Raw genomic sequence first — 25,815 nt, 5'->3', positions numbered from 1 at the left:
AAAGATCAACAATAACAGAAAGAGACTGTGGAAGCCCTGTAGAAGTCTGCCTTCAGGAGCCAGTCGTCCAAGAAGGGGTAGACACAAATTTCTTGCTGATGCTGGTAAACTACTACCACCAACAAACCTTAGAATACTGTTGGAGCTGAAGACAATAAGAATAAAATAAATGAAAATTGGAAATGTAAGTCTCTCACTATAAAACCACAGATAATATCTTTGCTGAGGGCTTACTGATTGGTACATAGGAATAAGAATCCTGCAAATCCTGCAGTACTAAGTAGGTCTGAAACTGGTGTACCAACAGGATATACAGGAAGATAATCATCTTCAATTGCTCTCTGAGAACTTGAGGAGGAATCAGAGTTCCAGGATCGGCTCTATGTCCCCTCCTTTCTTTGAATTTAGGACATATCTTGATTAACACCCACAACCACGATCGGAGGGTGGGATGAATTCTATCACCCCTTCGGCCAAAGAGAGAAGTTTCTTTCACCAAAATTCTTGTCAGTGGCTAAGGGAAATGTGCCGGTGTATGCAACAGTGAAAGTAACCCACACACCAGAGGCACTCTTTGCACCTTCCGAAGCTAGCAGAGCACTTGAAGCTCAAAGACTTAGAAGAAGACATACCTAAGAGTTTGAAGGACAAAATCAATGAAAACTTAGAAAAAAAAAAAATATATATATATGGAGGGAAAAACCTCAGAGGTTCCTGATCCTGCACTTTTGGAGGCAGTGAAAAAAGGAACGAACGCCACCGGCCCATTAATAGAGTTAGTACATAACTTCCTGGAGTTTCACAACACCATCTGATTACACTGGATGCCGCAAGCAGCAGTGTCATGCAAGGGCCCAAAGGTGTTCTAGATCCAATCTATCTCCTGGAAGTCACACAGACAAACAATCCAGGAGAGAGGGTTAACAATCAGAAATTAACAGCAGAAGGTATGGTATCACAATATCGACTTTCAAATATTGACATGCAACAATAGTCACTTCATGATATCGAACTGCACAAGATCGTCAAGGTAAGCAGATGTGGAGTTAAATAGTAGATCCAAGATCCCTTTAGAATGTTTAACTTGTCGATATTGTGCAAGTCTAACTCTTGTATGCTATATTGTTGCAGGTGGAGATTTTTGTATTTGATACTTGGATATAGATTCCAGCAGAATATGTCCAGGAAATCCTGGAGATTAGGATCTGCTCCATTACATTCCAACCTCACTGCAGACTTGTGGAGGGGGTTTCAACTCGCAATGCCCTGGGTTGTGCTTTAAGGGATGATTTGTGTTGGAACTACATAAAACAGTGAATGTTTGTAGGAAAGTGGCTCTATATATACTGTTCCCAAATAGGGATCAGATCTGTGGTATCCCAGGGATCAACGTCAGAGTCAGAACAAGCGAGTCTGTACGAGTAACCGCAATAGGTTCTCAACAACTGACAAGTACCCTTAAGGAAGGTTTCTTCACTATAATAGAGGAACAGATACCACAGATCTGATCCCTGAACACAAGGGCGGTGAGTACAAAACACCCGCCCCATAACAATCTTTGGTGAGCCAAAAGGTGCTCTCCTAAACTCTTCGGTCCTGACGAAAGCCTCTAGATTCTACACGAGGCTGAAACATGTAGACCATCACTAGACCATCACCAGTGCATTAAACCAATAACGAGGTTTTTACATGCACGATAACTTTTTAATTTCCCATGTCATGAATTTCAAGAATAAAAGACACGAGATTTGATATTGGGAATTTTACCTTCAACTTCACAATTTTTTGAGCACGTGTACGCCCTCTTTTTTATCTCTGGCCACTACTGCAGAACCAGTTGGTCTTCCTCCATGTGGAGGTTAGCATACTGACAAAAGAAGCCCTATGATCATGCTACTACGGTACACGAAGGCGGAGAATCAACATATACCGCCCATCGCTTGTGTACGTATATAAGGGGTTTTTAACGATGACTTCCCACGTTAACTGAGATCCTGGTACACAGGACAAGTGGTCCATTCTCCCCCCCCTTTTGATATTTGTACTAACCATTGGAAGCTGAATGGATCACTGCTTCTCTTTCCCCCCCCCCCCCCCCCCATTGATTTTTTGAAGTAGAGTCCACAGTCCCCAGAGGTTTGGCAGAGGATAAAGTTAGATATAACCTTACTCTCTAAAGTGGTAGCTTGGTCGAGCAGTAAGGCAGTATCAGAGGACAGTGTAAAGCATTTGTTGTACACACTCAGTCAGCAAAATGGCCTCACACACTCAAGAACTGAACTCTAGGCCAATAGTTTGTATAAAAATATATGGTTGTTTTATTTTAGAACCAACAATAGGTATTAAAATATACTTTCTCAGAATGAGATGCTTTAAACACTTTGCAATATGCAATTGACTTTAGTAGATAATAGTTACAGTTTGTTGCTATAGGCAACACAATTTCAAACAAAATAATACATTGAGCTCAATGGGAATTTTAAGTTACATGCAATTGATTACTTTCAGGATTACTTTAAGTCCAGGACTGGATCCTAGATTGAGTCCTGGGACAGTTCCTCGAAACAGGTGAGTAAATACGTTTTAGTTACTGTTGTGATTCTTAAGCAATATTTTGCTATTTTAAAAGTTGACACTTAGAAACTTTTTCTGTTCAAATTACCAATGTTATCCTATGGAAGGAAATTCACTTAGCAGGTAAGTAGGGTTATGGTTACTTTTTCTAGGTCAGTGTTGGATCCTGGATCCAGCACGAGTGTACCACCTGTAAGCAGTTGAGAAACTGCGTTTAAGTTATACAGGCGATTTTTAAGGAATATTTATACGTTTGCAAAATCGACACTTAGAAGAAATTTCATAGAAAAACAGTCAATGGTTATCTATGGAAGAAAATTCAAGTTACGGGTAAAGTTTGTTCTCGTTACTTTTGTAATCCAGTGCTGGGATCCTACGCTCAGTACTGAGACCTCTATCTAAAACAGGTAAGTAATTACGTTTTCACTGTTGGTACGATTTAGAATATTTGTAGTTTGCAAAAATCGACACAAGAAATTTCACAGAAAACAGTCAATGGTTTCCTATGGAAGAAAATTGAGTTAGCGGTAAGTATGGTTGTAATTACTTTTCAGGGTCAGTGCTGGGCACCGAGATCCAGCTCTGGGATCTCTCCTGATAGCAGGTGAGTATTTTCGTTTTCGGTACTCGGTTGATTTTAGGTGAATATTTTAAAGTTTAGAAACTCCACACTTAGAAGAATTTTTCAAGTGATACCCGTCAATGTTACCCTATGGAAGAAAAGTGAGTTATCGGCTTTTGGGCAAGTACTCGACTGTTAGAGTTAAGGTTCTGGGCATACTCAGGGGTTTCCCAGGGTCAGGTTGGTACAGTTGTTACACCCTCAGAGGCACTGGGTCGGCCAGGTGCAGAGTGAGTTAGGCCCAATGTAATCCTATGGGAGGCAGGGGGGCCTTGGTTGGTGGCTGCTGACTAGCAGGCCACGCATCTGTGGGAGCTAGGCTCCTGGTCACTTGCTCAGGGCAAATGAGGAAGTAGGTAGGAGTAGAAGTTGCACTGCCAGGGCCACTCGGGCGGCTGGGTGCAGGGTGCTTTTGAGCCTTTGGGCGCTCAATGGATTTCAATGGGAAAGCTCAAGGACGAACAAAGGCTGCAAGCTCGGGGACGAAGATTCGAGTGCCATCACCACTTCGAGAGGTAAGTTGGGTAGTTGGAGGATAGGTAGGTACCTAGGAGTCGGGCACAGGGGGCTGCAGGGCGCCGGGTGCAGGGGTGCCTTTTGATGTCGGGAAATCTTACCCTCTGTTGATCTCGGTTGGGGGGGTCCCTGGTTCTGAGGCTGCAGGCATCACCAGGAGAGTCGAGGTGGGTCCTTGGGTGTCGGATTCGGGGTCACACTCGCCAGGGGGACGTCCTCTGGGTCTTTGTCCACTCCGGCACAGGCCAGGCTTGGCGGGTGCAGAATGTGCAGGTTTCGCGGTTCCGGGCTGATGCCAGGGGTTAGAAACTTGCTTTGAGCAGAGCCACTGCTCATGGGAGTCCCAGATGCTCAGAATCACAAGGTAGCCAGGTCCTCTGGGGTTTGTGAGGTTGCTGGCCACAGGAGGTGCCGGGATTTAGCAGGTTCGAGGGTCGACAGGCCGGTAGGGCTGGGGCCAAAGCAGTTTGTGTCTTCCTCTTCTTAGCAGCTGCACGGCAGGTCTCCTGTCTTCTTGTTCTTCTTTGCTTTTTCGGAATCTGGAATCTGAGGAAGGTAGGTTCAGGGTGCCCCTAAATACTAGATTTAGGGGCGTTACTGGTAGGTAAAGGGCAGGGACCAATGGGTCCCTGCCCTGGGGTGGGTACACCCCCTATCCTGCCACTCTCCTGTGGGAGGGGGGCAGTAGCATAGTCCTGATTGGGCAGGGGTTCCCATCTTCAAGATGGCGAGAGCCCGGAGATGTGCTTCACCTAGCCTCCCCACCTGAGGGGTGGGGTTGGCAGAGGCTAGCACATCCCTTGTCCTTACTTGGGGTTTCCGGCCAGTCTTCCCGCCAGAGTGGGGGTCAGAACCGGTGGGGGCCAGTTGCTGGGTACAGCAAGTGGCCTGGAGAAGCTCACAAAGGCGGCATGCCTTTGACGCTTCCCCCTGTCCATCCTGGGGGAGGAGACCTAGCAACTCGCCCAGGATGTACATTGTTGCAGGCCCAGGAGAGCTGGGGCTCTCCACCCAGGGGTCCAGCAACATGTCTGCTGTGTGGCAGCCTAGGCAGTCTCTCAGACAAGACGTGGATTGTAGGGTTAGGTTTCAGATGCCCTCTGTAGTGCTTTGTACATTAAATCCCACACTGGCATCAGTGCGGGTTTAATGTGCTGAGAAGTTTGATACCAAACTTCTCAGTCTTCAGTGTTGCCATCATGGTGCTGTGGAGTTCGTGTTTGACGAGCTCTCAGCACCATATACTCTTAAATGGCAGCACTGCACTTACAGTGCCCAGGAATGGACCGGGGCACAGGGCGCATGCTCCTGTGCCCACACCACTGGCATAGGGCAACCAGCTAGAGGGGTGGCTGATGTATGCCAGGGCAGTGTAGGTTGTGGGCATGGCACACAGGGATGTGGGCCATGTCGACTCTGTTTTGTCTTGTACCCAAACACTCAGCCTGCAAGGGCAGTGCGTTAGTGTTAGGGTACAGGGCCTCTAAGGGTGGCACAATAAGTGCTGCAGCCTTCAGAAGCCTTCCCTGGTAACAAGGCCCTTGGTACCTAGGGTACCATTTACCAGGGGCTGACATGTGGCTAGGGTTTGCCAATTTGAGTTTTAGGGGAGGAACATAGGTCCTGGGCCCCTGATTGGCAGGAGTCCAGGGCACACTCAAAGTACATTCAGCAATTCAGCAAAAAGTGGGGGCATACCATGCAAGAAAGATGGCACTTTCTCACAATGTTGCCTACCTAAAAATAAATGCATAACTGCATTAGATTGATTCTGGAGGAAAAGAAACTTGAGATGGGGCCACAGGATAAGGTGTTATTAATCATGGAGTTAGCTTAAGTCAACAACAGAGAAATGGAAACCATGAAACAGTTCAATACATTGTTAGACTGTGAAATAAATAATACATGTACCGAAATATGTGCTAACGAACGATAAGCGGTTAAAATGGTGACTAATAATTTGCTGTCCTCCTGGAACATGTGCTGATCTAATTCAATACTGCAATTACCTTCTTGCTGAAAACAATTGAATAAAGTCCCTTTTCTTGAAAATGCTACTAAAGAAATTTATATTTTTACACAACCACAGTTCAATAAATCAGGTTGATTTGAAAGGTAAGACCCAAATTAGCTAATAAGGCATGTATGCAGCCATGACATTCTGGTGATAAAGTCATGTTAAAACAACCCCGGTGATAATGTGCAAGGGACAAATGGAGTAACTCCTTAAAGGGATTAACATAAGAAAGTTGAAAAGCAGGGAAAAGTTATTGCAACTGCTTGGTCGTAATTGTCAAAGAACAGCTAACTTATTTTCATTAACTCTTGTTCAGTAGGAAACTCTTAGCACAGACTCTACAGTGTAGAATTATCTCCAGGATTGAAACACTACGTCTTGGTAAGTTCTACATATAAACTCGGATCCATCTTAGTGCCCAGAGTCCGAAATTGCTCCCAGGCTAAGAGGTATTAGGAGGAGGAAAAAATGGAGGCGACAAGACCTTGAGATGCGAAACTCTGAAATTACTTTAAAGTAAAGTGAAGGACGAACACTGGCTGGGCATGAGCTTTCTAGCTCAGCAAACTGCAGAGACAATTCCACAAGAAAAAAAACTTTACACTGTACCACATTTTTGCCTGACATAACAGCTTCAAGAAGAAAATGTTTAACAATTTCAATAACCAAATCACAGGACAAGATCAAAAAGGCTCAACCGGAGGCTCCCATTAGAGGCATCAGTGTGAGATTAAGAGCCTGCTTCAATGTGAAAGAAGATGTGGGAGGGATGGTATTGACAATATAGTCATAAAAATGAATACGATCTACAACTGAATAAATGAACTTCACTCAAGAGAACAGAGGAAGGCAGAGACTGCTGCACAGAAACTTCGGCAGAACACACGTAATCCGGAACAAAGCAAACTGTAAAACCACAGGCATCCCCACTCTCCCCAGACTTTGTCTGCGGGATGCACCACTGTTATAATACCTTCAATTGACAAAAAAAAAACTACTGTGGATGGATGGTTGCTAAGCCCACACTGAGCAAAGATGACGTTGGGAAGAAGTGCCTCTATATCAGTCCTCCTCCAATGTGCCCAAGAGTACCCAACTATCCTGCACGAGCTAAACACCTGTACAGAAAGGCTACGACTTCTTGAGGCAAGACATTTCTTCCTAAGGCATCAATTTGCTTCAAATGTTGTTAGAATGGATCCATAGGGAAGTGTTAGGGAGAGTTTTTTCCGAGTCAAACAGGGAATCTACTTGCTTTCATATCTCCGCAGTAGAACATCTATTTATCCGAAAGTGCAGCACTGCCGACTTAACTGGACCATTCAAGAAGGGGAGAGGATGTGGCTTAACGGTCTAGGGTGGTTGATCTCAAATCTGGGGAACCGGGTTCGAGTCTACAATGATGCTCAACATCCTGCGATTCTGGGCAAATCATTTAATCTCCCCGTGCCTAACAAAAAAAATGAATGTGTCCTTGTGTAACGTAACTGGTGCTCATGTAAAGCGATCTGATACCTTCGGGTCAAGTGAGAGTTATATAAAACTCCAGGAAAAAAAATTAAGTCTGAGGATGGCTCATAGAATCAAGATTGGCCCTAAAGCCCACCAGAGGGTAAAGGACCTGGGCCCAAGCAACTAGCTCAGATGCAGATTGAACCAGAAGTAACAAAAGCTCCTAAGAGGCACCAGACCAGGTTTCAAATCAAATATTCTCAGCATGGTAGTGTAGAAAGCTTCCATCTGTCCTACATTTGAAGCAGCAGGAGACTGTTCATGCGCTATTGCCACTTCAATTAAAGCTTTTCAAAGACCGTGACGAGCTCTGAGGAGTCCAACATCTCCACAGAAACTGACAAACTATACTAACAGTGAACCACTCAACCATGGACTTGTGACAAGAGGACGTACTCTTGAAATCCTTGCTCTTTTCAGGTTAAGAGCACTCAACAATGTATGCACTATTATCTGCATTATAGAAGACATATCCATAAAGGATGGATCCCAGACGGTATACAGCTTGGCTTCTTTCTCCCTAATGGCCTCAGGGTGCATCTGCAAACATGGGACGTAGTCTTCAGTATCATGTGCTAGGCCTGAAGACCATATGACCAGTCCACTTCCAATTGGTCAGCAGGTCACAAGTCAATATGATAAAGTGGTGGGAAAAGATCACAAAGATACTGGTAGAAAATCTCTGAATTAAAGTGTCTATGATATGCAGACGAAATACAGCACCAGCTGAGCTGGAGCTACTGTGTTAGTTCCATCAACTAAGTCTGTGGCTCAACGGATGCCATTTTCAGGTCTCGGCTAGCGAAGGCTGCGCTTGCGCAGTCTCGCTCGCGAGATTTAATGACTTGGAGAAGAGGGGCTTGAACCCGCCTCTCTTCTCTCCTCTTCTCCATTGGCTGGCCTCTTAAATGCTGGTCAGCCATTGGAGAAGAGGTTTGTCTCTCCATACAAGCCCCGTCTTTTTGCGATTCGGGGGCTTGTTTTTTCGATTCTTTCTCTGGGCGTGTTTTTTTTTTATTCTTTCTCTCCTCCAGCCAATGGCAAGAGGAGAGAAAGAAAGACACGCCCCCGAATGCGAAAACGACGCTGCGTTTCTCGGAGGCATTAACCTCGGAGAAAGGCAGTGGTGTGCTCGTCCTCTCCCCCTGCTCTCGGCTCGGCTGCTGCTCTGGTCTCCTCCCCCCTGTCCTCTCAGGCTGGCCCAGCGTGGGGCTCCCGGGGGCCTTTTGTGCACTGTAATTACGTCAAAGGGGCTGGTACGCAAGAGACGATCATCGTTATGTGTTTACTTCTCTCAGTGTATTTCATGGGCGGAAAGTGATTCCCAGGGGTCTCCACCTCTCTTGTTTTTGGAAGAAAGGTTTCTTCCATCTCCTCCCTCTCCCCCATTGTGTTGTGCTTGGCCCGTCCCTGGCCCCCACCCCTCGGTTCCCTCCCCCTCCTTGGTTCGGACGGAGGGTTCATTACCTCGAATCCTCTTGTTCCTCCTTGGAAGCGAGACCCGTTATAAATCCCGGCGCCTCTGGACGTGGTGCCAAACGGAGCATTTATCAATCCGCGCCCGTGAGCTCATTCACCCCCTCCTTGGGGCCCCCACCCTCAGGCGGCGTCGGTCCTCGCTGCTGAGGCTGCGTCCTCCGCCCCGCATCCGTGCAGCAGCACTTCTGAGCTAAAGTTTATCGCGCAAGAAAACGCCCTTTCCTGGCAGCAGGCCTCGGAGAAATGCCCACTCGGAAACAAAACAAAGGGGCATCCTCGTTGAGACGCCCTTGAGCGCTCCTCGCCGGCTCCGTGTCTTTATGGCGTGCTCATGGCGTTGGGCAAGGGATTTACCGCCCTTGCGGCCCCTATGCACTTGGAACCCGGTCTGCCTAGATACACATTCATATCAGTAAACAAATATTGGTATTTTTAAGCCAGTGGGCCAGCTCCGCAGGCCGCTGTGCAGATCACCAATTTCCATTCCGGAAGTCGAGAGAATGCACCATGGGGGTGATTTAGAACTTAGATGCCCCGTTAGGCGAGCGATTACATCTGTTGTGTACGTCTCTATCGACAGCTGTTTTTACTGTTAGTGTACACAAAGACATGTGTTTACATAAATCAGGTATTCAGGGGGCTACAACCCATGAACACGTATTCCTTTCCAGCCATTGGAAGTCGGAGTATGATTGCGTTCACGCAGGTTTGCAAATTTTTGGGACGCTAGTCAAAGTGTACTGCCCTAAGTGCAACTTGCTCTTGGGGTATTTCCATTTCTTACGGTCATTTCATGCAGGTCTGACAATGCTATTGTTTAGTCCGGTAATACCTAGGGTGTACTTTCTAAGTGCTGTACTCGCCTCGGAACACACACCTTACGTTTGGGGGACAAATAGGGGCTTTTCAAGGTTCCTCCTTCCAGTCCACATTTACGTATCAACGCAGTTTACTTGCAGGTTGTGTCCTTTACTTACCGCACCCTTGTGGGCCTGTTTACATCAGTTACTTAGATACTTAGACAGCATGCCATGAGAAGCAAGCAGCTCAGCGGCTGCTCCAGCGGGGCCGGGTGCTCGTCAGAGAACTCATCCTAATGGTCATAGGCTCTCGCATTAGAGAGTGATTAAGCTATTGACATTGTAAATAACAATGCTGTTTCTTTAAATATTTTTAAAACAAAGACAAACAAGAATAATGTCATGAGCAATGCCAACAGCTCTAACTTTAACAATGCCGAGACCATTGCATTGTAAATGCTTGTTGGACAAGTTACTTATCTTCGGTAACTCCTTATCTGGTAGAAACATGATCTAGCCGCAGATTCCTTACCTTTGAACTTCCAGGCATCAGGATGGATCTGGAAGATTTTTCTTAGCAGTACCCCTGTGAGCTTGTTGTCGTGAAGTCCACATCATCAATATAACCGCCACTTCGTCGCACTGACGTCAGTACTTTTCACGACCTTCCATGCCAGAAGCGCGGAGTCATGAAGTGACTGACCGTGGTGTGTTAAAAAAGACAGCTAGGGACCTGAAGAGGAACAGCCCTGACACTAACAACAATTCTGAAGTGCGGGGAGGATGGATGGGTCGGTGGGTCAGTAAGGATTCTGCGGCTTGAGATAAGGCATTACCGAAGGTAAGTATCTTGTCCTTCTGATAGAGACATCTAGCCACAGATTTCTTACTTTTGAAAAGAAACCAAAGCAATACCTCCCCCGGAGGTGGGACTGTGGAAAGTTTTAGACCAGAAAAATCAGACAAACTGGCCCTCTCTGTGTAACAGTGTCTGGCAAACGTGTGCAGAGATGCCCACGTAGCCACTTGCAGATATCCGCAATTAGGACTGCACGTTGGAGGCTGTGGTGGCTGCCTTCGCCCTGATGGAATGGGCCCTAAGGACTTCGGGAGGCTGCATCTTTGCTAAAGCGTAACAAATAATTATACAGAGGATAACCCAACGTGATATGGTCCTCTTCTGAACAGCAAGCCCCTTCTTTGCTACCACGTACCCTTTAAAGAGTTGTTTATCCACCCGGAACTCTTTAGTGCAATACGGGTAGAACAATAACGCTATTTTTGGGTACAGACAATGGAGCCCCTCCTTCTTTGGAAGGGTGTGTGAGAAAGTGCCATCTTTCTTGCATGGTATGCCCCCCACATTTTGCTGAATTGCTGATGTACTTTGACTGAGTGTGCCCTGGGCTCATGCCGATCAGGTACCTAGGGCCTGTGTTCCTTCCCTAAAACTGCATGACAACCTAAACCCAATTGGCATCTCTGGCCACAGGTCAGCCCCTGGTAAATGGTACCATAGGTACCCAGGGCACTGTGACCGGAGAAGGCCCCTAAGGGCTGCAGCACTTATTGTGCCACCCTTAGGGGCCCTGTGTGTGTGTGTGTGTGTGTGTGTGTGCGTATGCATATATATATATATATATATATATATATATATATATATATATATATATATATATATATACATATACATATACATATACACACACACACACACACACACACCCCCTTTGCAGTCTGAATGGCGACAAAAGGACCTCTATCTAGACGTTAGTCTTCACTGCCACCATGGGGAGCTGCAGGACCAAGACCTATGCAGCCCTACGCACCACCATAGCAAATGATGCCCCCTCCCCCATAGCCATGTTAGCGGGAGACAGCATGCCAGAATCTGGAACGGTGTCCAGGTCACTGGCATCACCCAGTTCCTCATACTAGTCCATGTCCTGGGGTTGCAGGATTTCTAATGAGTCCAGCCCCCACCCCCTAATCCTCCTCATCCATTCATTCATAACCCTTCAGGATAGGGCAGGTTAAAAGGCATGGAGCCGTACTGCTGAGTCAGCGCTGGTCTCTGCGTCGCTGAACGCCCTACCGCCCCGTGTCGTCGGGAATAAGGATTGGGGAGGCGCCGCCGGTGGGCACCCGCGAGGCCAAGGACCTCGGCTGCGGACGCAGTGCTGGGGGAGGTCGTTGTGGAGGTGCAACCGGCAACCGTCCGGACCCGGGAAAAGGTCCAGTAGGAGGCCGTGGTGCTGGAGCTGAAGGCGCGGAACACACAGGGACTCATTCATCTGTGCCTTCGGGGTCTGAAGGCGCCCCAGCTGGGTCAGGCCACCCAAATATGGTGCACATGGAGTCAGAGCTCCTTAAATTGGGTGGGAGTCGCTCCCGGCCCAAGGAAGGGAGGGAAACGAGGAGCTGACCAAGGCACCCGTTCTGCGATGCAGAGCCTCGAACGCAGAGGTTCCTCCATCTCGTCAAGTGATGGATGTGGCGAAGTTGAAACACGGTTTGACTTCTTGTGCTTTTGGTGATGCCTCTTATCTGATGACTTGGAAGACGAGGACTTCGATCCTCTGGAGCGGTGCTCACATCTTAATTTCGACTGAGTTCGAGACCTACAGGGAGACTTCCGAGGCGCCGGTCGCCAGCCCAATTAGCTTTAGGGACCGCTCTCTTAAAGCTTTCGGACCCATGGCCCAGCAATGGGAGCACCGCTTCACGGCATGGTCGTGCTCCAGGCACCAGAGATGCACTTAGTGGGGGTCCGTGACCGACATGGCACAGTAACAGACACTGCACGGCTTGAACCCCGAGGTCTTCTTGCTAGACATCCCTAGCACACCAAAAGAAGTCGACAACTAGTTGAAAAAAGTCTGTCAAAAAATTACATGGGGGTAAGCACTCTTCCGACGGATTTGCGCTGGCTGGCGCAGAAAGAAAATAACTCATGTCAGCGCCCCCTAGAAGCGGTTATATTAACGACGCAGACGTCACGACAAACACAACCCCGATGTCAACGCGCAGAGTCCACAGAGGCCACCTACTGGCGCGCAAGGGGTACTGCTAAGAAAAATCTTTCGGACCCAGGTAAGGAATCTGCGGCTAGATGTCTCTATTAGATCTCAAGCTACTCAGATTCAGTCTAATGACAGTAGATATCTACCAAGAAAGAGAAGCAACAACTGAATTCTTTTGCCTTCAAAAGTGAAGATACATTTTTAGTCTGAAAAAAACTATTTCATCATGTTTTATCAGTGTAATTCTATTTTCAATGTTTATTCGACATAAGCAAGTGCATTGTTATTCAAGAGTACTTTGGTATTTGTAATCCGCATGTTGTGCAGTGAACATAAGTGGTGGGGTAGAGAGCATCATTTTACCATACAAAGAGCAACAATCCAGTGGTCAAAGGAGAAAACTGAATTATAGGGGGTGAGGGAAGAGCACCTCTTTGTCAAATGCACAAAGTGGACATCTCACAATGTAGCTTTTTAGACACTTGCTTCACAGCCTAATTTGGGCAACACAAATCTGCTCTTTTCCTACCCATGCAGCAAGCCAATAGCAAATTCAAATGTATACGTAAATGTAAAGAGGGTCCTTAAAAGGTTTAATCTTCAACTTTCTACAAAGGTGGGACAGAAGCGTGTTCTCTTACCAGGACTTCCAGGTCATTGCTGCCAAGGTCCAGCTGCTCCAACTTGACAAGGAATGAAAGAGAACTGAATGTTGCCACCCAGTCAGACAAGAGACATAGGGGGAGAAGTGCAGAGAATAAAAGAATAGAATTGATACAAGAAATGGAAAAGATGGAAAGAAAAAAAGAAAACAATTTCAAATCAAGCAGTTTGCATAAGAAAACATTTTAATCTCATTAACATAAGAACTGCGCTGTAGAATCAACCTCTACATGGCACTTAATGCATAACATATCCATGCAGGTGTCCAAAAATACCTTGGTTAGTCAGAAAAAATCGAATTATCCTACAGCAGTTCAAACAGCGCTTATAATGCCCTACATTTAGCCCATGTAGAACCTCACCCACTAAGGAACCAGCCAAAGATAAACAAGGAACAGCAGGATAAACCTAAAGAACAAGTTACGTACCTTTGGTAACGATGTATCTGTAAGAGACATTGGTTAGTTGTAGACTCCTTACCTCAGAATTACCCCCAGGCGTCAGAATGGATCTGGAGAATTTTTTCTTAGCAGTACCCATGCGTATCGGTAGGTGGCATCAGTCGACTCCGCGTCAGTCGTGGTGGTTGCAAGGATGAAGTTGCGGTGCCTACTTAGACGCCGCCCCTGCTCGCTGTCAGTTCTGACACGGCTTTCCACGCCAGAAGCGCAGAGCCATGAAAGACACTGCCCACTGGTGCACCCCAATCAGGACCCTGTAACGGAGTCCCTATCCCAGGAAGTCAGTTCGCAGAACGGGAGGAAGGGTGGGGCGGTAAAGAATCTATAACAGACCTATTTCTCTTACAGATACATCGTTACCAAAGGTAAGTAACTTGTTCATCTGAAAGAGACAGTTGTAGATTCCTTACCTTAGAATAGATACCCCAGCAATACCATCCCCGGTGGAGGGTCTGCGAACTAAGTTCACACCAGAAAGTCCTGGAGGAATGAACGGGCAAAATAGCCGTCCCTCAGGACTTGGCTGTCCAGGCAGTAATGTCTGGTGAACATGTGCAAGGATGCCATGTGGCTGCCTGGCAGATGTAAAGAAGTGGAACTCCACGTTCCAATGCAGTGGTTGCGGCCGTAGCCCTAGTGGACGTTCCTTTTTCGCTAAAGAGTAACAGGCTTTAAAACAAAGGACAACCCATCAAGAGATAGTACGCTTTGAACAGCCCGACCTTTCTTGGCACCTATATAGCCAACGAAGAGTTGATCATCCACCCGGAAATCTTTTGTGCAGTCAAGGTAGAAGGACCGCGCACATTTAGGGTCTATAAGGTGGAGTCTCTCCTCCTCCATGGAAGGGTGCGAAGGTGGGAAAAAGGTGGGCAAAGTGATAGGACAAACTATGTGAAATGGTGTAACCACTTTAGGAAGGAATGAGGGCCTCATCCTAAGCACCATTTAGCCCGGATGCACAGAGAAGAAAGGGGGCTTGGAAGTTAGAGCATGAGGCTCACTCACCCTGTGAGCAGAGGTGATGACAAGGAAGGCAGTTTCCAGAGTGAGGAGCCTGAGAGGAGTTGTGAAAAGTCTCGAAGGGAGCACACATAAGAAAGGTTTGAACAAGATTCAAGTCTCACTGGGGCATTATGAAAGGAGATGGAGGAGAGAGATGAGTAATGCCCTTAAAGAATCTATTATACAATAGGGGACTTGAAATAAGAGGGTTGATTTGGCAACCGAAGGAAAGCAGAGATAGCTACAAGATAACCTTAAGAGTGCCCATAGCAGAGCCCTGCTTGGCCAAGAAAGTATATACAAGAGAACCTCTGAAAGAGGAGCAGAAAGGGATCCACAGCCTTTGCTGTGCACCATGCCACAAACTTGTTCTATCTACAGGGGTATACCGTTTTAGTGGAGTGATGGCTGCCTGCCAAAATGACATTACAGACTTCGGGTGTAAGGTCAAAAGCTGTAAACTGCCGCTGCTCAATCTCCACACAAGGAGGTGGAAGCTTGACAGGTTCGGGTGAAGAACCCTCCCCTGCTGCTGCGACAGACGATACTCCAGAAGGGGCTTTCTGATTGGAGGATCGATGGCCATGCTCAAGAGCTCGGGATATCATACTCTTCGTGCCCAGTCCGGAGCCACAAGAATAACTTGGGTCCGGTAACGCTTGATCTTCAGCATTCGGGGCAAAAGTGGTGCAGGCAGAAAGGCGTACAGGAGGCCGTAACTCCACTCACAATGAAAAGCATCACTGAGCGAGTGCCACCTTGGAAACTCCAATGTGCATAACTGACATTGCATGTTCTCTTCGGTGGCGAACAGATCTAACCAAGGCTTTCCCCACAGCTGAAAGAGACCTTGCACCACCTCTGAGTGAAGACGCCATTCGTGATCTACCAGGCACCGATGGCTAAGTTCGTCCTCCCGGGCGTTCAGAGAACCTGCCAGGTGTTTAACCACCAGGGTCATGCCCTAATATTACAGCCATGTCCAGAGGCGAAGAGCCACTTGACACAGGGTCCAAGACCCCACCCCGCCCTTTTTGTTGCAGTTCCACATGGCGATGGTTTTATCGGTGAACACCTGCACCACTTTTCCTTTGAGATAGAGAAGGAATGTTTTACGTGCCAGGCGGATCACCCAGAGCTCCAACACGTTGATTTGGAACCCGGACTTCGCCAGAGACCAGACACCTCTGATCTCGCCTCTCCCAGGAGTTACGCATCCGTCACAACTGTTAGATCTGGTTGGGGAAGTGAGAGGGCTCTGCCTCTGACACAAGCTTGGTTCGTTAGCCACCACTGCAATTGTTGTGCAGTTCCCTCCGAGATCTGGATATAGTCGGAAAAATTCCCCTAATGCTTCGCCCACTGGAACTTCAGATCCCACTGCAGAGCCCGCATATGCCATCTGGCATGATCCACCAGCAGGATGCAGGAGGCCCAGCAGCCTCAGGGACATTCTCACCAAAATCCAGCATAGAGGTTGACACATCAGTATCATAGCCCGAATATCCCATACTCGCTGCTGGCGGTGGGGTGGGGATTGGCTCGAAACAGCACTGTGTCCAGAACAGCTCCGATGAAAGGGACCGTCTGAGAGGGAGTCAGGTGTGACTTTGGCACGTTGATAGTGAACCCCAGCAAGTGCAGGAGGTCCGCTGTAGTCTGTAGGTGGGAGACTACATCCTGGGGCGAGCCTGCCTTCAACAGCCAGTCGTCGAGATAGAGGAAGACTGGAACCCCTGATCTGCACAGATGAGCAGTGATCACCGCCATCACTTTCGTGAACACCCGAGTGGCACTGGTAAGGCCAAAGGGGAGCACAGAGAATTGAAAATTCTCATGGCCTACCGTGAACTGTAGGTAGTGTCTGTGGGAGGGCAGAATGGGAATATGGAAATAGGAGTCCTGCAAGTTCAACACCATCATCCAGTCTCCAGGATCGAGGGTAGACCAGGCCTGAGCCAACATGAGCATTTTGAACTTCTCCTTCCAGTGGTTGAGGACATCGACGTCTAGAATAGGACGCAGGCCTTTGTCCAGAAAGTAACTGGAATAGCAACCACGACCTACTTCTGGAGAAGGGATCGTCTTGGTAGCTCTCTTGGCCAGGAGAGCTGAGACTTCCTGGCGGTGAAGTGCCAAATGATCCTCTGACATGCGATAGAAAGACGGTGGCATGGAGGGACGGGTATTCTCAAAGGGGAGGGAGTAGCCCCTTCGGACAATTTACAAATGCCAGAGGGGCAAGGTAATGGCAAATCCTGTGCCCACTGGCCATTGACGGGCCTGAAATTTCAGACTAGGAGGGTTTGGAGGCTATGGCGGGGAAGTGGACGGGCCTGCCCGCTGGGTCCCAAACCCGCAAGGTAGCTGGGCCCCACGTCCATGCATAGGCTGGGCAGCTTGCGTGAACCGGTGGCTAGGCTGGACCGGACGTGGCTGGGTGCCCCTTATGTAGCCACAAAGGGGGCGAAAAGCAGACTGGAGTGGTCAGGAAGGCGCAGCGAGACCCAAAGATCTGGCCGTAGCCAGAGAATCTTTAAAGCGTTCCAGCGCAGAGTCTGCTTTGTCGCCAAAAAGACGATGGCCTGGACATCCCCCGAAAAGCCAGATGTCCTCAACCAGGCGTAGCGCCTAAGCTACCTATGTGACAATCGTTCTGCCCAGTGAGTCAGTGATATCTAGCCACATCTGATTGTGAATTTGGCTGCGTCTCTCCCATCCGCCACTGCCTGGAAGAGGACGGCCCAGGCCTCCTTTGGGCACGGAGGCAGCACCTGCGCAACCGTATTCCATATGGTGCGCAAGTATCGGCCCGAGAGGCATGTGGTATTCACGGTCCGCAGTGCCAAGCTGGAAGACGAGAACATGGACTTCCCACAGTGATCCAGCTTCTTGGATTCCCTATCTGGAGGAGCAGAAGGGAATGTGCCCTTTGAAGAAGAGGCTTGGACCACCATGCTCTCTGGGGGAACGGTGTTGGGTGAGAAAAACTGGGTCGCCCGGGGCAGGGCGATGACAGCAGGCAATCGTCCTTTCCACAAGAGCTCCTGTGCTGGGCTTTGACCAGGTGCCCAGGAGGACGTCAGTGAGGGCTTCGTTGGAGGGCAGAAGGGGTTCAGAGGAGGATGCCGCAGGCTGAAGCATCTCTGTCAGGAGGTTAGTCCCAGCTGCCACTGAAGGGAGTCCAAAGACCTCGGCCGAACTTCGCACCACCACAGCGTAGCACGCTCCCTCCTCCGTAGCCACTGTAGGAGGAGAAAGCATGCCAAGGTCTGGAGAAGAGTCCAGACCACTGGCGTCACCCAGGTCCTCTTCCAGTTCTGTTCTTCCAACTAGTCTGCTCAAGGGTCCAGCTACCCCTCCCGGTCCTCATCACCACCTTTTGGTCGGTAGAGAACACCAGGGATGAACAGGGGGATAAAAGTACCCTTCAGCGTCTGATGCGACGTCCGTCCGGGTCCATCCCAGGGGTGAGGATGGGGACGGCGCTGGGGGCGTCGTCGCCAGAATCAGCGCAAGGGAGGGTCGAGTGAGACTGACCAGCGTCAATCCGGATCCAGGCCTGGTTCCGCAGCAGCCTGCCGGAGCCACCGGCATCAATGAACCAGGGCCATCGGCCGGCTCCGAAGGCGAGCCGGCAGAGTCGGGCTGCCCAAAGCCAAGGTGGAGGGCCTCGTAGAACTTGCGTAGTTGGGCAGGAGACACTCTGACTCCCGGAAACAGGGGGGAGGCGCGGAGTCGGCCCTGAAGTAGGCACCGGAGACGGAGCCCTAGAGCAACGATGCTGCGAGTCCTGCGTCGCGTCAGACGACCGACAGGGAGAAGGCGAAGAGCATCTGTGCTTATTCGCCTTCTTGGACTTATCCGAAGACCTGGAGTGCGACATGGTGTGGGAGCTCTGCCAGCGGCCTAGAGACCTTCCTCCCGAACGAGACCGGGAACAACACAGAGCCAACCGCCGGGCCTCCAATAACTTTCGGGATCACTCCCACAAAGACTTTGGACTCATTGCCCAGCAGTCGTAGCACAACTTCGGGTCGTTGTCGCGTTCCAGACACCAAAGAAACATAGGGTGCGGATCTGTCACAGATATCAGCTTGTGATAGGAGCCGCAAGGCTTGAATCCGGTCCGGCGTTGGGACATTCCTCTCGCACCAGGATCGACTTAAAAAAGAAGAAGTCGACAAAACATCGAAAAAGGTTAGTCAAAAAATTACTAAGGGGTAGGTCACTCCGGATCTGCGCTAGGCTGGCGTGGAGAAAGAACGGACGTTAGCTTGCAGGAGCGGTGTCTAAGTAGGCACTGCAATGTCATGCTGGTGACCACGATGCAGACGACCACGATGCCGACGACAGACGTGGAGTCGACTGACGCCACCTACCGACGCGCAGGGGTACTGCCAAGAAAAATGCTCCGGATCCAGTTTGACGTCTGGGAGTAATTCTGAGGTAAGAAATATAAAACTAACCGTCTCCTTCAGATAAAACCTTTAAAAAAAAGAAAGAAAACCACAAGCCTGAGAAGAACCAGATACCCAGCAGAATAAGCGCAAAGGAGTCTAAAGGAAGCCACGGCCTTCCAAAGGGAAGCCTCATCCACTACACTGCCAGCTAAAGATATAATACACCCACCACAGAACAGGAACATTGCACAATGAAGGACCAAGACACTGTTTCTAAGAAGAATCATCCCAAATGGAATCTTGCCTACTGCAGGGCTAGCTAAAGCAACACTGCAAAACCAGCCAAGGGAAACATCGCTCAATAATGAACCTGCACCAGGCTTAGATTACCCACAGTAGAACCAACCTAATGGCACGGTGCATGTGAGAAAATGGGGTTCTGTTGCAGTACCCCTCCCCCCCACACTTTTTGCCTGGCTTTTGATGAAACTTTTACTGAAAAGTACTGGGTTCCTGCGGTCTAGGTTCCCAGTACCAGTGTTCTTTTCCTAAAACTGATCCACAGTTGGCCCTTCAGGCCCCCTGTAAACTTCTAGTAAAAGGTACATGAGTACCTAATGCATTGGGACTGAAGAGAGTCCCCTAGGGACCCCTCACCTAGGCCATTAAGTCTGCCACTGCAGCATGCATGGCCTGGTGCAGGCAAAACGACAAAGTCGACATAGCACACTGCCTGTGTGCATGCCCACCAGCACTGCCCAAGAAATTCACCCCTCTAGCAAGCCTTACCAGCCCTAACAAAGGGAGCCCTACATCACAGGTGTGGACATATCTGCATGAGCAAATATACCCCTGAAGTATTAGGGTCTATTCCTTAATATTGTTAGTGCCAGTGAAGCCATAGAGAGTACATGGGTTGGAAACTCAACTCTAGTTCCACAGCACCATGATGGCGTCTCTGAACCCAGGAGCGTTTGGTACCAAACAACTCCTTATAATAAACCCACACTGATGCCAGTGTGAGATTTATTAAACCAATGTACTCGGAGGGTACCTTAGAGGTGCCTGCTGAAAACTTACCAACTCTGGTGTGGTCACTGACTAGCTTTAGGCAGTCTGCCATCCACAGACTTTTCTGGACCCCTGGGTGGAAAGCCTTTGCTCTCTGGGACCAGAAACAGTGCACATCCTGGGCGGAGGTTGCACACCTCATCCCCTAGGATGGGCACAGTGCTCGAAGGGGAAGCTTCAAAGGCCTGCCGTCTTTCTAATCGATCCCCAGCCTCTGCTGCTAGCAGCAGATGGTAGCCCCTGGTTTACACCCTCACTTTGGGCTGGAAACCCGGCGGGAACAATTAAGACTAGGAGGTGTGCTCACCTTTGCCAACTCCAGTTCTCAGGTGGAGGAGGCGAAGTTGAGCACACTTTTCAGTCCCCCTCCATCTTGAAGACGAGGGAACTCCTCCAATCAGGGCTAGGACTATGCCCCCTCCCACAGGAAGATAGCTTAATAGAAGTTGTAGTCTGCCTAGGTAAGGTGCCCATTGGCCCTACCTACTGCTCCCCTAAAAAGCCCCATTAATCTAGTATTTAGGAGGCTCCCCGCGACCTTGTATTTAATTACCTGCGACCTAAGAATAAGGATGAAGACGATGACTGACTTCGCCCCAGCCCTACCAGCACGTCTCCAGCTTCCAAGACCCTGCAAGAAGACGACGCCTGTCCTACAGCCAGCAGATTTCAGAAACACAGGATAATTTCCTTAACTTCGAAAAAAACAGAACTACCAAGGACAGTGGTTCTGTGCCCAAGAATTCAACACAAAGGACTCCAGTGCCATGCAGATCCGCGAGTCCTGCCAACTCTGCATTCGACTCCTACGGCCTGTGTTTACCGACCCAGAAAAGGTTTCCCAGCGATCTGGACCTCAAGTCCAGCATTGGCTTACTCCTCCTGGACTCCACAACAACGCCTGCAGCCCGAATCCAGAGGCTCTCCCTGATCGCGACCGGCTCCGGTAAAAAAACTCCGACATCTGAAGGTACCCCTTCACCCGAAGCCCTTGCGCCTTGGTGAGCTGAATCGATGGTGCCCCTACGACCCTCTACATCTCTACTTAACTCTGCTGTCATTGGTCTCCCTCCTGCAATCTCTGGTGCAACGCCAGCAACCTGTTTGTCAAAAGCAGAATCCTCAGTGAAAAGCATTGGCGCCCGAAGCTGAAATTGCAGTTTTGGTACTCACCTGACACTTGCCCCTTGCGGACCTTTGGTCCTGAAGACTGGAGTTTTAAGTATTGTACGTAACTGTTACACCGCATTATTGTTTTCCTCCATAGGATAACATTGAACTGCTCAGATACTGCACTCTGTCGACTTTTTAAATTGAAAAGTATTTATAGTTAGTAACTTACTGACCTTATTGCAAAGATCTTGGTCTTAAAATAAAATACAAAGCTTTTTTTTATAAAATTGGTGCGGATCTCCTTTTTGAGTCGTGTGCCCATTATTGGTCAATGTTGTCAAGTAAAAGTCTTGCACTCCTCTGTTAGGCCTAAGGCTGCTCACCCACACTACCACTAATAGAGCACTTTGGGCGTTTTACATTGAGCCCTGTACACTTTTTGGGAAACCCTGGACTCTGTGCACGGCATTACCATCTGTTGGCATACCATATACAAATCCAGCTTCCTACAGTGCATCCACTACCAAGGGTCTACAGTGGGATGCAGCCAAACGGGACATGTGTTCACTGCATGATTGGATTGCATACAAGAGGACCCCTGTCCACTAAGGGATCCAGTCCAAAAGGACACCCGTCCACTAAGGGATCCAGTCCAAAAGGACACCCGTCCACTAAGGGATCCAGTCCAAAAGGACACCCTTCCACTAAGGGATCCAGTCCAAAAGGACACCCGTCCACTAAGGGATCCAGTCCAAAAGGACACCCGTCCACTAAGGGATCCAGCTCATGGGGATCCCCATCCACTAAGGGATCCAGCTCATGGGGATCCCCGACCACTAAGGGATCCAGCTCAAGGGGACCCCCGTCCACTAAGGGATCCAGCTCAAGGGGACCCCCGTCCACTGAGATGGCACAGATTCAACATACTCTATTAACCTATTCCACAGTGTCTATATCTGTCCCAAGAGCTCCTTGCAAAACATTCCAGTTTCTAATGTAATGAAGAACAGGGCATTGACAATCAGCATGTAGGCTGTCAGCATGTTTAACTGGCATTTCTTAGTAGAGACTTTCAGAAAATTTAAATCAGAAATCCCTGCATGAATTTGAGAAAGCAGGCCCAAGAACAGAGCCTGGCCAGTCCCGCACCTCCTCGTGGTTTTGAAATATGTAGGTTTCAGGAATTTTTCATAACATTTATTATTATAGAACCTTAAGCGAACATGTGCAAGCCAGCAATTCCTAACATTGAGGACTCCACATATTCCTGTGCACAGTAAGACATCCAATTTTTCAAACCAGAAAGGTAGCACAGCCCATAGTGGATAAGCGAGCTTCAAAAGGTTCCTTTAAAAGTGTGTTTCAAGGGATGTTTGGCCAATGGTAGTCGGGACACAATCATCGGATGAAGATCCTTGGGGTTCCTGAATTCTGCCCACTGACTCTGGATGGAATAACTGTTGTATAGTTTGAGGTTGAACTTGGGGTGGGCTTGGCAAGTACGATGCTTGCTGTATTCAGATGGAGTAGGTGCTGGGCAAACACACATTCATGGCCTTTCCAGAAAAGGATTTGTGTCCAATATAAAGAATTGTAGATATGATCATTTTCTCCACTGACATCCAGTGGAGCTTTTTACAGGTGGTTGATGCAATTCCACCTCATGAGGTTTAGGCATAGTCTTTTCCTTTTTTTTGACCCTTCAAATTTTTGGATTTCTTTTCTGCATGCTTGTGCATAGATCAGAAAACCTATTGCGTTAGATTCCCAGATCTGGTAAGTTTGCACCACAGTTTTGTCCTAAGTAGCAGCACTCCTCATTATCATGAGTTGAAATTTAGGGTTGTGATGTGCTGTGATTGGGGGGGGGGGGGGGGGAGTCGAAAGAACTAGGCAGAACCAAAACCTCAGGTTTGACCCATTGCGTTAGGGAGTATCTTGTGACCAGTTCTTGAGACACTATGAAAGGGAATGTTTCAGACAGGTGGGCTACGTGCCACAATAATCTCGATTAGGGCTTGATTTCAAATCGGTTATGCTTCATCCAGATTGTTCTTTCCCAGTTGCATGTGAAATTGTCAGCCATCCGGGAGAAATAAAAGCCATGGGTCACACAACAGGCAGAATTCTAACAACTGGTCAGGTGGCGAATGAGTAAGGAGCCAGTGCAATGCTGGAAACCCCACTCCTGCTATGTTTGAGGCCATTTATAATTGTAAGGGGTAGTGCCAAGCGCATCAGCGATAAAGACTTTGCAAAATTGGAATGTGTCAAATGCATGGACCTCAAGCAGGAAAGTAACCATAAAAGATCAGCTTTTCTCCGTTACAGGCCTGGCTTCTCAATCAATATGCTAAAAATGCAAGAGGAAGATCCAACTTGGACATAGATCTGACATTAGCAACATCCAGAGTGGCAAAGGCTTCCACAGAAGAGAAAGGTTATAAAACTTTATTGATATTTGTTAAAGGCAGACCATCAATGCTACTTATTTAGTAGCAGAATTAATGGCAGAATCCAAACAAATGTCAACTGAAAGCCATTCTGTTTCTGTCAAAAGCATCCTGAGAGAAAGGCTACCTACCCAAGGGAAAGGGATTATAATACTCTTCATATATTAATACTTAAACTCCATGCTCTCTTAAATCTGTACTCTTCCAACCACGCCTCCCATTCAGTGCAGGCTCAGTTTCATGCAAGAACCTACAATCATCTCATGTCCCATCTTAATACAAAGGCAATGCTTTAATGCCAACGTCCACAGACACCTGGGGATTGTCTAGGTCAAAATGCATTCTAAAAATACAAATGGCAATTGCCAGGTGTTTATCAAGTGCAAGGAATAAAGACCGAGACAAATTTAAGGGAAAAGCGACACTTTGCCTCTTACATGGAACAGGGCTCTGTAAATACTGGGGCTGTAGTCTTATGTGCTCCCAGACCCCCTGGGGCCACCGAAGGGAGGCAGGAAATTCTAAACACCTCTGGTGGTGGAAACCACCAGAACCTTCTCCTACCTTGAAGCTGGCACCAGGTATAAATATTGGGCTCACAGATAAAACGTTTCAGTACATCTCTGGACCAGTGGAAGATTCAGAAGGATTGCTGGGCTGCTCTGCTACCCAAGTGAGAAGGACCGGACCTGCATCTTGAACCCAGGACCACCAGAGTGACTTCAAGGGTAACTGGCTGGCCTTTGATCGGTGCCTCAGGGACAGAAAAAGCTCCAGCCATCTTGAACCCAGCATCTGGGTTCTGTCTGCTGTGAGACTTGCCCCCCCCCGCCCCCACATGAAGTGGTGCCACCCCACTCCAGGACTGTTGAACGTGGGCCTGCAGGTGTTCCGCCAGCCCAGCTGGGGTCTTTTGGGCAGAACTGATGCAGCACAGCACATCTCCTCGTAGCCCCACATCAGAACCGCCGCTGCATGACGCATCCCTGACACAGGACCTCCCATCACAGCTGCAGCTCATCGGAACCGCTGCTGCATGACTCTGCATCGCAAGCCTCCATCTACGGCATCCTAAACTAAGGACCTCAAATCGCTAGCCCTGTTGATGGCTCCAACAAAATCGCCACTGGGTGAGGCATCCTTAATGCAGGGCCTTGTATCGCCACCCGCAGCTCATCGGACCACCACTGCATGACGTATTCTCAATGCAGGTTCTTGCAACGCTCTGCAACCAGCATTTAAGGTACTTTGTTCAGCAGGCCTAACTTGGTCCCTGTATCCGGCCCGCGCTACATCGTGGCTGGCCTGAAATTGTGACCAACATGTCCAGATAACTACAGTTTGGACTATGTGCTTTTAGGCACTATTTTCACTTAAATCTTTTAAAATTGGATCTCTTTCGGTTTTACTGATTGAATTTGTCGTTTTGTTCTAAAATAATTATATTTTACTCTATTTTTCTAAATTGGTGTGGGATTTTTCTTCTGCTGTGTTTTGGCTTTATAATGGTTTGAAATGCTGCAAAAATACTTTATACATTGCCTCCAAGTTAAGCCTGACTATTTTTCTGCCAAGGTATCAGCGGGTTGAGCACAGGTTAATTTGGAGTTTGCTTGTGTTTCACCCTGAAAAGAATTGTGGTTGTTGCTTGGGTAGGTCCGGTCCCCCCCCCCCCCCCCTCCCCCCTTTGACTGGTAACACAATTTCTTACAGTAACAAACATTTTGAAACCCTGAAATAAAATCACAGAAGTGCATGCTAAAATTCAGTAAGTCTGACAATAAATAACTTCAAAATCTCACAGGCAGTCGGAATGTGACAGAAAGGTGACTGCTTAAACATAGGGCTTCACTTTTAATATGCGGGGACGTTACAGATCTCCTTGCCTTCAGCTATTATGCCACAGAGTAGCTTACTTCATTGCTCTTTTCTGCAAGGAGCAGAAGCATTGAGTTCCTATCTCTCCTCTTCAGCAAATGCTACAGATAACTCCTCTGAAAGGAGAACTTTTTTAGGAAATCCTTGGAGTCTGAAACCCATTAATGATGTCCATGTAAGAGACCTGAAAGTGTATTTTAGCTTTAGAGGAATACGTTAATCATA

General features: G+C 48.2%; 1 protein-coding gene across 28 annotated transcripts in view; it reads right to left on the bottom strand.

Moving 5' to 3' along the window:
* SCRIB (scribble planar cell polarity protein) overlaps positions 1–25,815 on the bottom strand; it is a 792,600-nt gene that overhangs the window by 517,451 nt on the left and 249,334 nt on the right. For all 28 annotated transcript variants that reach the window (XM_085604619.1, XM_085604607.1, XM_085604621.1 and 25 more), the window contains exon 6: positions 13,185–13,248. In XM_085604619.1, coding sequence (XP_085460745.1) covers positions 13,185–13,248 — 64 coding nt within the window. The remainder of the gene's footprint in view (positions 1–13,184; positions 13,249–25,815) is intronic.

This window comes from Triturus cristatus, chromosome 5_1 (assembly GCF_964204655.1).
Source record: "Triturus cristatus chromosome 5_1, aTriCri1.1, whole genome shotgun sequence".
Classification (NCBI taxonomy): domain Eukaryota; kingdom Metazoa; phylum Chordata; class Amphibia; order Caudata; family Salamandridae; genus Triturus; species Triturus cristatus.
Note: the sequence above shows the minus strand (reverse complement) of the source record. Positions and strands in the feature narration are given on the sequence as shown.